At 27.5% G+C, this 19,096-nt stretch overlaps 1 protein-coding gene across 3 annotated transcripts in view; it reads right to left on the minus strand.

Annotated features, from left to right (window-relative positions):
* The window catches only part of LOC136978740 (band 4.1-like protein 4), an 88,285-nt gene that overhangs the window by 46,059 nt on the left and 23,130 nt on the right, over positions 1–19,096 (minus strand). For all 3 annotated transcript variants that reach the window (XR_010881276.1, XM_067274537.1, XM_067274538.1), the window contains exons 2-5: positions 6,935–7,039; positions 6,696–6,738; positions 6,036–6,114; positions 1,071–1,168 (exon numbers count right to left, since the gene is read on the minus strand). Coding sequence is in view for 2 of the 3 variants with exons in the window: in XM_067274537.1 (XP_067130638.1) it covers positions 1,071–1,168; positions 6,036–6,114; positions 6,696–6,738; positions 6,935–7,039 (325 nt within the window). In the remaining variant the exon portion in view is untranslated. The remainder of the gene's footprint in view (positions 1–1,070; positions 1,169–6,035; positions 6,115–6,695; positions 6,739–6,934; positions 7,040–19,096) is intronic.

Here is a 19,096-nt window from a genome sequence, read left to right on the forward strand (position 1 = left end):
TATAAATAATAAAAAGTTAAAATGTTAGATTATGAAAAATACTTTCCACAGAAAATTCAAAGAAAATTTTTCACAAATTACAAAAACACAAAATAAATAAAGCTGTTGGCCAGTCCTGCAGATGCTTGAGTGATGTATTGTAAAGAGAGCTAAAATCTAGTTAAAAATCTAAAGAGTTTAAAGGAATTTAAATTAGCTTAACTCCAGAGACTGTTAAAGTAAGATGCTAATGTACCTAGAATTAGGGATATGATGTTAAGGTGCTTTGTACATGCAAAGTAAGTAATTTAATCAAATTTATTTCTTAAAGATTTATCTTCAATTTTTAATTTTTGCTTACAGAACTGTCTTAACATTCTGGATTTTAAATTTTATCTCATGGAAATTTTAAATAGAATTTTTGAAAACTTCAATTGATTTTAGATTGTATTAGATGCTTGCTTTTAGATCTTTTGACTTTATTAAGGTCAGTACAATGTTAAATATAAATGGTAAACATTTATAACAGTATTAATAAGTAATTTAAAAGAAAAAAAGTATAGAAATTAATAACTGAAGAGAAGTGCTACAGATACTTGAAATGCACATCATAAAAATGTAATAATGTTGGAAGTCAAGTATTGGTCTTTTCTTCTTTTAGAAGAACAAAGAAAGATATTTAAAAAAAAAAACGAAATTTTCTTCTTTTTTGAGTTAAATTTACATAATAATTCGTTAATTTAAATTTATTTATGTAATTAATATGATTATTAAATTGAAATAAATTTCTAATTAAATTCTAAATATTCCTTGTTATATGTATTTATTTAATTAAAACTTTAACTAGTTAAATTTACCAAAGTTTAATAAAATAAAAAGAAACAGTTTTTGATTTGATTAGAGAATTATATTCGTAAATAAAATAAATTTTATAAAAGTTTCAAATGTGAAACTTTACAATTGAATAAATACATTTCAATAATAATAATAATAATAAATTTTTACAGATTATTTTTACATAAGGTAAAACCATATAGCAGTCTTCATAAAGTTAAAAAGAATTTAAAATTATATTAAAAATAAAAACTTACACTGAACACTTAGAGCAAATAATTCTACTGTGAGATCAAATGAAACTGGTAATCGACCTTGTAATATATCTTGTTTAATTTGCAAAAAGAACTGATATCTGCAACATAATAAATCTATATTATAAAACTAATAATTACATTTCATATAACAATTTGTTCTGTATAAATAATAAATTGAAAACAAATCACATTATACACACATAATTCTTTTAGAATGATCATTTGCTAAACTGTTATATTTATATCTAATACACAGAAATTTTGTAATATCTGTATGTTAGATATAAATCTGAATAATTTGGAAAATAATTGTTATCAATCCACATTGTTATTTCTGTTTAATATTTTCTCTTTCATCCTTAAATACAAGCATTTGTCTGATCCTTCTAATGATGATATAATATAACAGACTTTATTGTCAATAAATCTTCTACTATAATACTGCTATAAATTTTGTGCATATGCAACATGCTCATTTAAAAAATCATATTTGTTTAAAATTTTATGGAACATATAATTATTTATGCAATTTTAAGCAATACTTAAAAATTAATTTTACATGTAGAAAAACAAATTGATATATGCAGTGATGTTTATTTTCTCATAATAAATATATGTGCTCTTAAATCATGTTTTAAATAATATTTCAAATAATGTGGCCAATCCATTTAAATTATTTTTGTTTTTTAAGTTTTTATTCACTGACTATTTTATCATGTATAAAATAGTCATTTAAACAAAGTTAAAACAACAAACTTAATCAACATTTCAAAATCAACATTACAATTAAAACATTCATATTCAATTAAAAAACATTTTCCAAAGTTAACAATTTTAGTTTATCAATTATGCAGAAAAAAGTTGGGAATTTTTCTGTTTGGATGTTAGTTTGTGCATGATATGATTTTGTTAACCCACTTTGAAACTTAATAACTCCCATGTGTTTGTTGAAAATTTCTGAAATTTTGCATGGAGGTTTGATATTAAATTTTGATAGTTAAAGGTTGAGGGTGGGGAGATAGAGGAGGGTCATGTGCAAAATCTTGGATGATTGGATTTAATGAAGGTTTTATTCATTATTAGCATTTATAATTTTTAATAAATCTCATCATTATCCTCAAAATTAAGCTTTTTGCCACTTTATAATAATAAATAATATAAAAAGTTTTTTTATAAAATCTCATAACAGATGGCAGAATCTCATAACTTTATTGCCAGAAATTTACAATTAATTGCTAAATTTTTGTAATTTGTATTACTATATAAATTTGTGCTTGTATAAAATATTTATACCTGCCCCTGATATATAAAATAATAATGCAAAAATTTTTGTTGATAATTATTAAATAAAAAAAAAAACAAAAAAATTACAATATCAAGACATGTTGGAATATATTGTTTTGAGAAAAAGAAAAAAACCTAAGACTTAATATAATAATAAAAATATAATCTGTAGTGTACACCTGATAATTTGTCTACTGTTTAACTTATAGTTACACAATGCATCACTTTTCCAGATTCTGGCTTATAATGTTTTAATATAATGACAAACTAAATAAAGATGAATTACAAGAACAACTTATCTCTCTTTAATTTGTTTATAATAAATAATTCATCATCTTTAAAAAGTGATGAATTATCCACTGTATAAAAATTAGATATTATTACAATAATTTATCATTCTAAAAAATAGCACTCTCTAGTTTACTGTAAAAAGACTCTCATTATATACATATATATGTAAACTGATATAAATTGTAAGCAAACTTTTTTGTGGCTGTCAAATAAGGATATATGGCTGTATTTTATAAAATGGAAATAAAAGCATTTTCTTCTTTGCAAAAACAATGTTTAATTGTTTTTACTATTTTAAATAAAAATACTACTACTTTGTCTTCAATTTTAATTAAAATAATAAACATTATTTGTTTTAGAAATTCACATTAAGTTATGTTTTTAAAATTGCAAGACAATACATAATAACAACACAGCAGCAAAAATTCTTATATTCTGTTCTTATAAAATTCAAACAATAAATAGGTATTATCACTTATATATGATAATATTACATAATTTGTGATAATATCTATTAAATGTCTCTTCAGTTTAGTATTATAAAAATTTTCAACTCAAAACATTATTTTTGTTTTAAAATAATTTTAATAGTGTTTAAATAGAGAACAAAATTAAATAACTTTTTCATTTATTGTATTGTAATTATCTTTAAACTAGCAAAATTAAAACAGAAATGAAAATGCTATGTTGGCTATAAATTTTTATAGATATAATCTGTTTATTGTAATCATGGATATCAGCTATTTAAATGTTATATGATTTGGGACATGCCAATTCTTTAATTCATCATGCTTTGCAATGAGATGAGTTAAAATATATGTACAAAATGTTGCTCATTGTAATCAGAGTATCAGTTGTTGCTATTGTTATCTTCAAGTAAAGAAGCATTTTTTAAATTGTATTTTTCACTGTCAGCATCAATATGTAGCCAATAATGCTCAATCATTATCACTTATTGTTATCAGTCTTAACTAGGGTTTGAACATAAATGCTTATTGGTTTTAATCATTATTTGCTTGCAGTATAATATTTAAATTGCTGAAATTTATTACTTCAATTATACATTAGTTGCTGTTAAAACAGTACTGAAAAAACAGCAGGCAAAACAATAAATACACTAGAAAAATTACTATTAAATAATAATAATAATAATAATTGTAATTAATAAATTTAAGTTATACATATTTAATTATTTTAATGTAATTTTTTTAATGTCAGTCAATAAAACCAGAATTTCTAGTAATTGTAATCTTATTTATTTACCCACTTACTATTGTTAGTATAGATGAGTCCTAAAGCAGTATATAATTACAATAACCATATTTTACTGTATTTGAACGTTAATATTAATCAATATGTATTCTATAAAATACACATAAATAAATCATATCAATAATTACAAAATACAATATTATATTTATACTATGTAGTAATTAAAATGTTAAAATTTAAGTTTAAACATGCAAACAAAACATTTTGTCATAATGAACATTCTATCAAAATTTTCATTACAACTAATTATATGCATTATATTATTATGTTACATTTCAAATAGTAATGCAATAAAAAGAAAACTCAAAAATATTAACTTCGTACGTAGCTAAAAAAAGTTGCAAGAAAAAAAATGTTATTTGATTCTAGAAATATAGGTAATTTTTCTCAGGCTCCTGTCAAAAGCAGTTATGCTATCATAATAGCCATTTTTCTGTTTTTTAAAAATTCTTTTACAAATACAGATTTAATTCTCATCTTATACCGAATACTCTTTAAGTGAATATATGTATACTGGGTTGTTTTTAACTAATCAAGTACTCAATTACTTCATTATTATATTTAACAATTAAATTTTCAAGATTTAATTAATACTTTAATAAAATAATATGTATTTATGAAAAAAATATATAAGATAAACATAAAATGCCTATTGAGAAGAGGAAATAATTATATTTACTTAAAATTAAATTAAATTCACTTAGCTACAGAAATTTAATGTATAAAATGTAATAAAAATTTTTAAAATTAATCATGTTATTTATTAAAAATTTTAAGTAATTAAACTTATACCAAACACTTTTTCTGTTCAAATTTTTATTTCTTTGAATGAAGATCATATATGATTTGTTTTAAATTATTATTTATTAACATATAAATTACTCAATCATTTAATGATTATATAAATTATTTATTAAATAATATAAACAATTATATTAATTTAATAAAGCCAATTATATTAAAAATATAAAAATTTTTAGTTAAGAATTAAAAAAACAAAATTTAAACTTAAATCCTGGAAACAGAAAGCAGAACAAGTCAAAGGAAATCTTTTATTAAGTTAAAATGCTTTAATTTTCAATCATAAGTATATCAACAAATATACTTAACATGTAAATTTATTAAGTAAAGTAATTGTTATTCACAGCAAAATACTTCCCATAAACCATGAATTTTCTTATGTTAATAAAAAAAAAATTAAATTTTCTTATATCAATAAAAAGTATTTTTAAAGTAAAACATTTTCTCAGCAATTTTGTTAATTGTTTAATTATATTTCCTCTAATTAATCAACCACCAATTCTCATAGTTACAAAACATTATATATTATTTATTCTCTATAAATTATGCTATAAATATAATATTGTAATCAAATTATTTGAATGAATGGAAATAGAAATATCTTTAGCATATATATAATAACCAACAAAAAAAATTGCTTGCTATTATCATGATAGTTAATCTTAATATGGGAGAAAATGTGAGTTAAAAAGCATCTAATTATTCATTATGTCATTCTTGATTGCCATTGAATAAGATGACACATCAAGGTCAGTGCCAAGGACAATGACCAATGTAAAAATGTATATATAGTGTAATTGTCCTTTCTTGTTCAATATAAATCTATTATTATGTTTCCTCTTAGAGAGTTATATTTATTTTTAAGTTAATTTTTATTATATGAAATTTATTTATCATATAAATTTGAATAAATTAATTAAACTTTATATATAAACAGAATTTTATAACTAATCAATTAATTTTTATTAGAAAATAAGGTAAATAAATAATGAAGTATAATGCTACATAAAAACTTTAGAATATATATGTATCAGTACTAACCATATGACTAAACCATAATTATTAATATCTATATTTCAGAAAATTTTTCCAACATTTTATATTGTTTATTGTAATTTATTAATTTTTATTACCACATTTCATTATGCTGTTATTGTTATAAAAATTAGCAATCATATTTTGTTTAATCTTTCAAGTAAAAATACTTTGTAGTATATTATAGTAACTGTATCAACATGTTTAATCAAAATATTCTTTTAATATCAAAATTAGTCATATTTCTATATTTGAAAACTGTTATATCAAATATATAAATACCTTGTAATCTCTTCAAGTAGTTTACATGGATCAGAAGCATAAAATTTTACACCAAAATATAAAGTATATGAATCAGCACCTAAATGAAAATTATTTTTGTTCCAAATTAAATTTAAAGAAAAAAACTTTATTATATATTTAATGAGCATTTAAAGCTTTCATTAACTATTATTTAAAAATTGAAATAAAATATTAAAAGTAAAGTTTTACTAAACATTAGTTTAAAATTTTACAAATATACAGTATAGCATAAAATAAATAATATATAACAAGAGAAAATTTATTGAGTGCCAAATATGTTTTTAAAAAATTTATTGTCATACTTTAAATAAATATAATATTAAATGTAAAATTTTCAATAGAAAGCTAATCTAATTATTGCTACATATTAAATATGTTAACAATCAAATACATTAGATTTTGTGTAGGTAGTACTGTACGTCTGTCTGTCAAAATCATGTATTCATAACCACACCCTATATATATAAAAACTAGATAGAACTAGTGATTACTGAATATGACCTCCATTCTACATCTTGATATTAAGTTTAAATATTTTAATATTGTATAAATTTCATATTTAGTAAATTTAAAATATTAAAAATTTGCATTATATTTTATTTAATTTTTCATAAATATTATGCACAATGTTATATTCACCTTTAAGTTGTTTCCTAAGTTTTTTAGTTGTATCTAACCAATGCTGTAAAATATTTAAAATTTTTTAAAATTATTATTTGCTTTAATTAATATAATTTTATTTTTATTATTTTTTAATCGTCATACTCTATTACCATTGAATATTTATATAATTCATTATGTAATGAATTATATAAATATTCAATGCTACTCTGAATTATTTGTGTTTAATATTTTACTTATAAATTTTCTATACATACAGTCTGTCCATTAGTGTCTATGTAGCGTAATCCAAAATAAGCTGTTTCTAATAAATTCAAATGCTTGAAGACAATGTCTAATAAATCTTGTCCTTTAAAAGCATCCTATAAATAAAAATAATTTTATAGCTTTCAATTGATTACAGTTTTTATTATTAATAATTATATACCATATATATGTTAGATTCAGTCAAAATTAGCTGAAATAGTCAAACTTTATATTTATAAAAAAAATTATGCTAGATTAGAATGGTCATCTTTGAAAAATCTCCTGCTGCAGTTACACAGTATTAGGAATGTGCTACACCAAAATTTTCACATCAATATTGATATAAAATTTTAGTCAAATGAATATTAATATCAATATTGAAATTTGTATTGAGATTCATTTGATGTAGTTATAACTGATTAATTTTTATATCTAGAATATCAATATTGATACTGCAAACATATACTGATTTTGGTTTCATTTATTGATTATTGGCACAGCACTACACACCACTATAAATTGTACAGACCTACACAGCTTTTCCATTTCTGAAAGTATTTCTTGTAAACATTTTTGTTGTTAGATAGATCAGATGTCCCCAATTTCCAGGGACTGTTCCTGTTTTTAATACTTGATTGTCCTTAATAAAAATATTTAAAATCATGTGTTAATGGTATATGATTTCATATGATATCAGTTATGAGAAATCATATAACACGATAACACTTGACATCAAGAGATATCACTTGTTCTCATCTGTTAAAATGTTTTGTATATTTTTGATTTTTGAATGTTTGATTGAATGTTTGATAATGTTAGTTGACATCATGTTCAGAAGTTTTTAAAAATATCATGGAAAGGATTTTATTGTTAATTAAAGATTGAGGCCATCCATCCATTAATTACATGTACAGTTTTTGAGCCATCTTTGATCACTTCCCTGTTGTATATAATAATGTATTTTTCACAATACTCCTTCCTCCCTTAAAATATGCACTTAATTAATGGACAGCTCTATTTTTGACTTGTACAAAATTGTTTAGCAATGCATTTAGTATCATTTGAAATCAATCAGAAACCATTTCAGAAATGATATATACTGATATCCTGTCTGAAATGATTTTTGAACAGTTTCAAATGACATGAAATGATCACTTTTAATCATTTCATCACTTGATATTAAATGATATCATGTCTTGTCATTCAGCGCCGGATTAAGCCTCTAGCGGGCCCTAGACAAAATTTAAATTGGGGCCCCATTTAAATAAGTTGCTTCTAAACAAATCTTATATAATGTGACATTAGCGTAGCTAGCATGGGTGACACCCGGTACAAATATGGTGGCACCCCAAGTCACACCGTAGTGTCACCCTTTTTAACTCTTTTATAAAACACTATTGAATTGTAATATCTTCGCACTCGAGCAACTTGAACGCTATATCAAATATGCGATGTCGCGACATATAAGTTTAGATTTAGAAAATAAATCATAACCATACATCAGTACTACCACGAGAGGCGGCCCTAGGAATATTTCTAGATGGTGCGAGAGATCTCGTGGCGCACATTACTACTGACGCACGGGTGGCTGTTGATCTTTTTTTTTTTTAGGTAATGGCTAGTCGAGCGGAGCTTAGTAGGAATTGTTAAATACAGCCTTTTCTGTCCTATCGAATTTCTTAAATAATTTTAACTCGTTTTGAAACAGAGAAATCTTCTGCACTGAAGCCGGGCCCCTTCAAATTACGGGCCCTAGACATTTGTCTACTTTGCCTATTCGATAATCCGGCTCTGTTGTCATTTCATTAATTGAAAGTGTCCAAAAACCCCTTCAGACATGATATCAATTGATATAATTTAAAATAATGAAATGATATTTGATTAGCAGTTCTATTCAAAGATTGATTCTACAATTTTATTAACATGTCAATATAATATTACCAATTTATAGATCAATAAATAAATAAATTTTAAAAAATAACTGAAGTTCAATCAGGTTTAGATCCCATTTTCATTGATTCTGAAATATGTCTCGTACTTAGATTGTAAATGATATGGTATTGATATTGTTCTTTGTCAAAAACTGTGAAATCAGAAGGGAACTATGAGACGGTGCATTGCCATTGTGCAACATCTGCAATGTTTGCACAAAAGCAAGAATCCAAATAAAACAACAAAAAAAGTTAGCGTTTCTATAATTTTTGTTATAGCAACATTATAACTTTAACTTACTTCTATCTCAAACCGGACAATGCTAATATCCTTCTCTATCTTTTTTCACTAACGTTTTCGAACCTCTGGTTCTTCTTCAGGTGAACCGACAAGTTAAGAATCTTTCAAAAAGAAAAGATTCTTAACTTAACTAATTTTTTTCTTTTTGAAAGATTCTTAACTTGTCGGTTCACCTGAAGAAGAACCAGAGGTTCAAAAACGTTAGTGAAAAAAGATAGAGAAGGATATTAGCACTGTCCGGTTTGAGATAGAAGTAAGTTTAATTTACAGTGTGTCTAGAAGTTTCTTGTATAACTTTAACATTTAGTGTTAAAGATTGGGTTGCCAAACATTCTTTATTTCAAAAAACAATTCTTTCTTTTAGCTAAACCAGTGGCATAGCATAGTGGGGAAGGCAGGGGTGGCCCGCCCCAGGCGGCACTTTTAGGGGGCAGCAAAATTTCACAATAAATAATAATAATATCTTGTAAAAATTTGAACCTGTACAATACACAATAATGATGATTGTTCTTGCTGAAAAGTTCTTTAGTTACTGTATATTTTAGTCTTTTAAATTGAGATACCTAAATAAGGGGGCGGCGAAATTTTCTTCCGCCCCGGCAGCTGACAGCCACGCTACACCACTGAGCTAAACTGTCCTTGTCCTTTATTGAAACAAGAAAGGATGCAATTTGTTCTATATTTTTATTTCTTATTGCCTGTTTTTTAATGGTAGTGATGAATCTTCACACTGCTATATGCCTAGTCTAAACCTATACATAATAATTTATTTAAATACTGTACATTTATTTGAATAAATAATGTATTTGATGAAATTATGTAAATTCCATATAATTTCAAATAAAGTTATTTATTAATGTAAATAATACATAATAACATTACTATTCTCTGTCTAGAGAAAATTTATCACAGAAATTAATGGTATTAGTAAGCCATAAGAAAATCTTGTTAATTATTTGATTTTTGTATATCAACACTACAATTTAGTTAAACAACAATAATTTTTTGAAAAATTTCTTCTTCTTTATAGTATAATAGAAGAACAATTAATTATAGATAAGAGCTGATGTTCTTTTATGATCCATAATTCTATTTAAATATTCAATAACAGTTCCAAAAATTTATTCTGTCCTATTTTGGATCATAACCTTGAAAATAAAAAATTAATCTTTCATTTATAAATATCAAGTTTTTCTTTAATAACAGTAAAACTTGTTTCTCATCTAAAGAAAAATACCACACTAATAAGGCAAAGCCAATAATTTCTCATAAATTTTTTAATGAATTTTAAAATTTAGTTTTATAATTTTTAAGTAATGCAGCAAACATTTAAAATAAAAAAAAATTAAATTAAATTATTTTTATAAATATCTTAAGTGTACAAATTATAGTGGTCTTTGTAATAGAAACATTTGTGTGTAACTTAAAATATAGTATATAGGTTTCTCAATAAAAAAATATTATGACAATTTTAATAATTATTGATGTAGGAAATAAGACAACTATCTGAAAATAAAAATAAAAATAAAATTACTGTTTAATAGAAAACTTAAATTTGAATTAAGTATATTAAGTAAACTGAATCAAGTATTTCAACTAAATATTCCAAAATTATAAATGAAAAACTAAACATAAAAAGAATAGTAGTAATGATAGGCAACATTTGTTGAGATGACATAACATGTCAAGACTATGAATAAGACATGACTGACTAATGGATATTAATCAAGATACCATATAATAATGACCAAGGAAATGAATGAAAAGATGTGTGAATGGAATTTGCAAATCTTTAAAAAGTATATACAGATCTAAGTTAGCAAGAATTCTAAATAAAAATATTCTAAATAGAGTAAATTCTTTTATATATATAGAATTTATAATTAAAGTTAATTATAAAAACAATACAATATTTATAAATTTGTAATTTCAATATTATTTTACTAAAAATATTTATGGCAATTATACTTTACAAAATTAGTAAGAATTTAAATAAACAAAGTAATCATTACAATTACTATATAATTAATATATTATTAATATAAAAATAAAATAAAAATGATTTAAATTAAAATAAAAATTATTTAAATTTGTTGAATTTAATTAAAATAATGTTTTTATTAAAATTATATATTTATCAATAAATAAATTTATGTTTTCAAAAATTAAATGCAAAAATTTATTCTTTAACAGTTAAATGTTTTAATTAATTAAAAATTAATGTTTCTAGAATTTACATCAAACTAATTTATTAATTCAATACAAATTAATAAAATATGTTTTGTATTCAGCAGTATACTTTGATGATAATTGTAGTAGTAACAGCAATCTTAAAGTAAACAAGAAAAAAATTTTCTTTGTATACATTAAATAAATTCAGAACAGTAATAAAATATTTACATACATTTTCATTTTACTATTATATTTCACGTGAATGTCTTGCAGAAAATTTTCCAGGGAAGCAAACCTTTGAGACAAATAATTACAGCAATAAAATTTTTATTTAATTTTTTTGGGTGTTTTCACAGTAGATTATAGAATGCAGTATTACATCAATATAAAAAGACAGATAAAGCACCCCATGATCAAGAGTGTAAGGTTACATATCTCAATCATTTTTAAAATTATAATTTGTGGAATTTTTATTTGATCCCAGAGATAGGCAAGTGTCCATTTGCCTCCCTCTGCAAACACCAATGATGTTTCAATATGTTATGATTTATATTTCATTAAAGTGTTGCAATTCTATGAATTATTTAATATAGTACATGTATTTTAGATAATTTTGTGAGAGGAAAAAACAAATATCAGAGAGCTACATATGATTCATATAAAAGAACCCACTATTGATGATAATATTTAACAATGTGTTTAGAAATAATTTGTAGTGATGATAAAACAAGATAACCCACCAGTGTCAAAGTGAATGAAACTATTGAACACTAATAGTTGGTTCTGGGTTTACACCTGACCAATAAGCTGGCTATTGGAATTTTCTGGACTTTCTTCATGTGTCTAGTACCTGAACAATGGCTATTTTCCTGTAGTAAAGTCCTTATGGGAGACACCTCCTCCCACCAGATCATCCTCATGTTGAATTGCATTATTTCATACAACATAAAACAATATGATTTTGATTAAAAAAAACATAATTATAAACTATTCAGAAACATATTTTTATCTTTATTACCATACTATGTTAAAAAATACAACAATCTTTATTACCATACTATGTTAAAAAATACAACATACTAACACTAATTAAATACACAAAGACCTACTAAAATATTTTTGAAGGTACTATCAATGATACCTTTGGCAAAATAAACCAGTTTCTGATTTCCAAGATCCAAGTTATTTAAATTGATTACAAGTCAAACAGACTTATATTAGGATGTACAGTAGAGCATCGATTATCCGACCCCCGATTAACCGAATTATCGGTTAACTGACTGCATTCTAGTCGGCAAATTCAAATGTCCGCTAGTGATGTGGCACTACAATATTTGGTTATGTCTTGGCTACTTTAGTATTATTTTTGTTAAATTTTTGCATGTTTTAGCTGGCAGCACTGGCTCGACCATGAAGGGAGGCTGGTATTTAAACCAGGCCTAATACACTATACTAATAATGTATTTTTTTATACTTTTCAGTTATCCGACCAACCGCAGTTCCCAATTAAGTCGGATAATCGATGCTCTACTGTATTTACTGTAGATTATCATATCATATATTAAGATTCAACAGAATTACAGTATATCAACAGGAAGACAGAATTCATTTTTATCAAAAAAATGAAGTTATCATCCTTATTTTAACTGTGGTCCAAACATCTAACACCAGCATTAATAAATAAGCTAATAATAGGAACTTTTCAATACTATTCTAATAACACCAAATTTACATCATACTCATTTTGTTACAATACACTTGAAAAAATTGAAGTTTTGGTTAAAAAAAATCTAAACAGAAAAAATATAGGAAAGAAACATAAACAATGACAAAATTGTGGCTTCTCCCATAAATTTGAGTAACAAATAAAAATGAAAGGAATTATTGTAATGTTAAAAAAAGTATATGTCATTATTCAAAATAATAAAACTGTTTTGCAAAAAAAATGTATATATATATATTTATTATTATATTGGGTTAAGTGAAATATACTCGGTTAACACCGGTGGCTAAGTACTATGCCGGACCAAAGTCAAGGCATAGTAACCAAAACAGAAATTAAAGAAGTGTATCAGTGTGTGTGTCTGTATTCAGGAATTTTCTCACAATATGACATGTATTCAATATAGTGGCCTTCTGTAGAGTGATATATGTGTTTCTATTCAATTCTAATGTGCCCAGGCTTTTGTGTAGTGTGTGTGGTATGACACCTGTAGAGGAGAGAACAACAGGTACAATAAGCACCCTATCCATCCTCCACAGATGCCTTATTTCCTGGGCGAGTTCTGTGTACTTGCTAATTTTTTCAGTGCATGCGTTTTGTATATTGTGAGTGTTTGGAATGGATATGTCTATAATGTATGTGATTTTATTGTGTTTGTCAATCAGTGTGATGTCTGGTCTGTTGTGGTAAATTGTTTTATCTGTGATTATGGCTCTGTCATAGTACATTTTGTGCGTGTTGTTTTCCAATACTGTCTGTGGAATGTATTTGTAGTATGGTTCGTGGATGTCTACTAATTTGTGTTTCTTTGCAAGCTCTTGGTGTATTATATTTGCTACTTGGTTATGTCTGTGTAAATAATCTGTCTGTGCCAAGAGCTTACAACCAGAGGTGATGTGTTGTATAGTTTCTGGCATGATGTGACATTTTCTGCATGTGTCATTTGTGAGTGTTGCATCTTTGAGTATGTGTTTTCTGTAGTTTTTAGTATTTATGACCTGATCCTGTATGGCAATCATGAATCCTTCTGTCTCCCCTAAAGAGGCATCCCCGAGCTAACCAGCTGTTTGACGCAGTTTTGTCAACAAAATCCTGGGCCAGATCGTAAGGATGCCTGCCATGGAGTGCCTTTCAAGCCCACGATTGCTTAATGGTGTCTATGCTTTTTATATGTTGTGTTGTGTCCATATGATGTGAGTGTAAGTTTAATGGTGTGTTATTTGAGTCTGCTAGAGTTACTGCTTTATGTAATTGTGATGTTTCTTGTTTTTTGTAGAAAAACTCTCGCAGTGACTGTATTTGTTTGTAGTGAAGGTTAACTATGTCAATCAGGCCACGTCCGCCATCTTTACGTGGAAGGGTTAATCTTTCTGTGGCAGATTTAGGATGATGTTGTTTATGCTTAGTAAGTGTTGTTCTTGTTTTCCTTTGGAGTTGCTCAAGATCAGTGTGAGTCCAATGTATAACTCCAAAAGAATATGTGAGTACTGGGATGACATATGTGTTTATTGCTTTAACTGTGTGTTTTGCATTTAACTGTGTTCTGAGAATAGCATTTAACCTACTTTGGTATTCTTTAATTAATCTTTGCTTTATTTGTGTATGTTCTGTTAGTTTGGCCTGTTGGAATCCTAAATACTTGTAGAACTCGCCCTCTTCCATGGATTCAATAATGTCTCCATTTCCAAGTGCAAAATCTTCTTTCTTCAGGATTCCTTTTTCTATGTGAAGTGTTTTGCATTTATCTAGGCCAAATTCCATTTGTATGTCCTTGGTGTATGAATGTGTGATTTGTAGGAGTTGATAAAGTTGTTTTTGTGTGGATGCATAAAGTTTTATGTCATCCATGTACATGAGATGTGACAGTGTAAACTGTGTTGTTTTTTTGTGTCTGATATTGTAACCATATTGCGTGTTGTTTAACATGTTGGATAATGGGTTCAGGGCTAAGCAGAACCAGAGAGGACTCAAGGAATCTCCTTGAAAAATTCCTCGCCTAATAAAAATTTGGTTTGTTTGTATGGAAGTGTTACTAACCCTGAGATGTAGTGTTGTTCTCCAGTGCTGCATAGTGTTTTGAAAGAATGCAATGAGTGATGGATGTATTTTGTACATGTGTAGAATATGTAGCAGCCAACTGTGTGGAACACTGTCGAATGCTTTTCTGTAGTCTATATAAGCCATGTGTATGTTTCTGTGTTGTTTGTGTGCTTGCCGTAGAATGACTGAATCTATGAGTAACTGTTCTTTGCATCCCTTGTGATTTCTACGGCAACCTTTTTGTTGTTCTGTTAGAATGTAGTGTTCTTCAATGTGTTTGTATATTTTGTTTGCGATACAGGATGTCAATAATTTGTACAGTGTTGGGAGACATGTAATTGGTCTGTATTGTGTAGGGTCTGTGGTATTGTTGTTTTTAGGTTTCATGTAGGTGATGCCCTGAGTAAGAAAATTTGGCATGTCTTGTGGATTGATGATGATGTGTGTTAGATGTTTAGCTAGTTCCTCGTGCAGTGATGTAAACTTTTTGTACCAGAAATTGTGAATGTTGTCTACACCAGGTGTCTTCCAGTTGTGTGTTCTGTTAACAGTGTATTGGAAATCATGTATGTTTATTTCAACACAGGGCATAGTTGGTATGTTGTGCAAGCTTCTGTTCTCCTCCTCGATCCAGCCTGCATCAGCATTGTGCGTGACAGCACTGGACCAAAGAGAAGACCAATATGTTGTGAGTTCTTCTTCTGTTGGTGTGCCACTGTGCTGTGTATCAGTGTTTGCTTTGTTATTAATTTGTCTGTAAAAGAGTTTTTCATTGTTTGTAAATAATTTATTTTGTTGTTTTCGTAGTGTACATGTTTTGTATCGTTTGAGTCTACGTGCTTTGGCAGCAAGTTTTTGTTTTAGTGTATCAATGTATTCTGTAATGCGTGTGTTGTGATGTTCATGTTTTGTGTGTGTTTTTATTTTCTTGAAAATGTTTTTGAGCTGTTTCCTTAATTTGGGTGTTATGTTGTTTTTAGTGTATTGTGTTAGCCTGCCTAATTGCTGTCTAATGTCATTTATTTGTGTTTCTATTCTTCTCTGCCAGGCAGGCTTGTGATAGAATTGTGTTTTCTGTGTATTTGTCTGTGATTGTACTTTCAGTCCATGGTGTGTCACTACTGTGACTGCCCCAGCATAAACTAATGTATGAATGTCTGCGAGTGTAGAAATTGAATGAATGTAGTGTGGTAGTAAGTGAGTGTTTACATAATTTAGTGTTTTTCCTACTTCCTTTGACGTGTTGATTTTTGGTATTCGTGGTCGTTGTGTGGGATCTGTACCTGTATATTTAGTGAGTGTTTCCTGAAATATAAGTGAGAGCGTATTAACTAAATCCAAGTCTACGTTATCAGTGATGGATGAGGAAGTGTCTGTAGTATCATTAGTGGTAATTGTTGTATGTGTGTTATTATCAATGCTTGTTGCTGGATTATCCTGACAGGTTACATGATCTTCATTAATGTTAGATGTTTCTGTCTGTTGATGTATTTGATCAGCAACCTGTTGTTTGATAAGTTCAAGTGTTGTTTGTGAGATAAGGTTGTTGTGTATAATTGTTCTTTTTTGATCAACAACCCTTTGTTCGGTAACAGTGAGGTGAGGATATTGTTGTGTGAATTTATGGTGTAGTTGTTGTCTGTATGCTGTCATGTTTGTTTCGAGTTTTGTGATAATGTAATAATTACGGATGATAAACTCGTTCATTTCTACTGTCCATTTCATCCGTTGGCGTGGTTTTCCAGCCTTTGTGGTCTGTGGATGCATTGCCACAGAAACACCAAGGCTGGGTTGATTCCTCACATCTGTTGAGGGCATTGCAGTAGCCATGCTTGGGCCGGTGCTGCTTTCGCCACCGGTAACCAAGGGAGACTGTGGCCTATTTTTCGAACGTGAGCCTCTGCCTAACCCACGAACGCGGACCTTGTTAACCCGGGCGACGTCCGAGCCGGTATCACATTTAGATCTGGTTACTACCATGATATATATCTCCACAGAATGTGGGTGTGTGGTCACTCTTAGCTTCATTTCTCCCCATAGACCTTACTGGCATGGGTGTCCCTACCAGGAGCTTGTGCTCCAGCCTGCATTGCCCTATGGATCAGTAAAATTACTGGGCTCTCCCACCACGACCAGGTGGTGACCACGGGAGAGTTATTATTATTATTATTATTATTGGGTGTACTATAGATTACTCCCTATGGAATTTTGGGACTTTCAGTATATATCTGAACTCAGGACCAAGACGAGGGGAACGATACCCTACTTTTGGACTGGAGGCCAAAAATAAGAAAGTTATCATATTTACGATTTCTTGCTTTTCACAATGCATTCTACACCATTTTAGAATTTTTCACTAGGTGGCATTCAACTGTTCGTGCTCTCGATGGATTCCTCCCAGAGGGGAGCCACTGGCAGGCCGCCGAGTGTTTAACATCACTAGTTACTGCTTCACGGTATTTCTTGAACAAAAGAAAAAAAAGGTGGTGCATTTGACTGTTCATGCTCCCGACAGACTCCTCCCAGAGAGGAGCTGCCAGCAGGATAATAAATAATAGATTTTAACAGTGATATAAAGCTAAAAGTAAAATAATTATAAATAAGGAAAATGATATGATGAGCAATATTGAATGACAATTTTTTTGACTAGAATGAATTGCTGAATTAGTCACTTGAGTGATGCAAATTTGAGTTTGGAATCAGATCCTCAAGAATTTTTTCAGAGCAACTAGTCCAAAACTACTGATCCGTTTTTCTAACTTATCTGCGTAATTATGGTCTTGGTTGAATTTAGTTATAAAAGATTCTCTTAATGTCAACAGCATTAAGAGAAAAAAATATTCCTCTTTTATCTTTTTGTGAGTGAAAACAATTTAATATTTTAATAACTAAATTCTTGAAAATAGGTCTAACTTTTTCTAAGAAGGGCTATGTGAGCTGTAAAGGACAAGTATGAGAGCCAAGTAAGAAAGATATAGTCAGAGATTAAGATTTTTTATTCCGAATGATACCCAGACATAAATCAAAGTGAAATTCCCAAGTACTTTTTTGAAAGAATGTCAGAAAAATTGAAGATAAATTTTGTAGCACTTAATTTTTTTTTTTATTAAAGCAGTTTAGGACAAGGGCCATAGATCTCTTTCTGCTCAGAGAGCACTATTAAATATCCAATAAAACCAGTATAAAAATCCAGTAATAAAATCCAGTAATAAAATCCAGTATTAAAAACTTTATATATTTGTTAAACTGATAGTCATTATTTGACTTTATATATATTTCATTTTCAATAAGGTTTGTTTGCAACAGTATGTAGATGCAAAAATAAAATATATCTCCTATGCAAACTTTCTAAGATTTAAAATTTTCTTCAGGCAGATTTGATTTGTAAAAATTTAACAAACTCTCTTCTTTAAATAGGTTTTTATAAAAATCATTTGTAGCGAGATCTATTAATACTAGTTGATGTGATAACAAGCTTATTTTTATCAACATGTCTTATCCTGTAAATATCACCTTAGATAACTATCAAACTATTTTGTTTATTCAGTAACCTAACGTAGGAGAAACTTAGAGAGGTGTGGGACACTTGAATTTCTTAATCCCCTTTTTAAGTACTGTAGTTCTTTATAACTTGTATTTTCTTCTAAACTGGCTGCTAGATTGTTTCAACAGAAAAGGCTTTAGAAGAGAAAATTATAATACACTGCTACAGATAAATATAAAGATAAATATCTTATCTTAAAATAATTTAAAATTTTATATTTAACTTTAGTGCTTAATAAAGAAGTTGAAAACAGCATTTTCATAGTATAATTTTGCTATATTACTTTCTTGCCATTTCCACCATGTTTATAGATATAGCGTGTATAATATAAAACCACCAGTAGGGTAGACTAAGACACTGCACAAGAGGGAGGAATGGCACAGGATCCATTCCTCATTAGTAATATTTTTCTTGATGTGATGTTAAGTTTTATATTTTTTGTTTTTATTTTCAGAGAAAATA

Source organism: Centruroides vittatus, unplaced genomic scaffold, assembly GCF_030686945.1.
Source record: "Centruroides vittatus isolate TY-2023 unplaced genomic scaffold, ASM3068694v2 contig_549, whole genome shotgun sequence".
NCBI classification, from domain to species: domain Eukaryota; kingdom Metazoa; phylum Arthropoda; class Arachnida; order Scorpiones; family Buthidae; genus Centruroides; species Centruroides vittatus.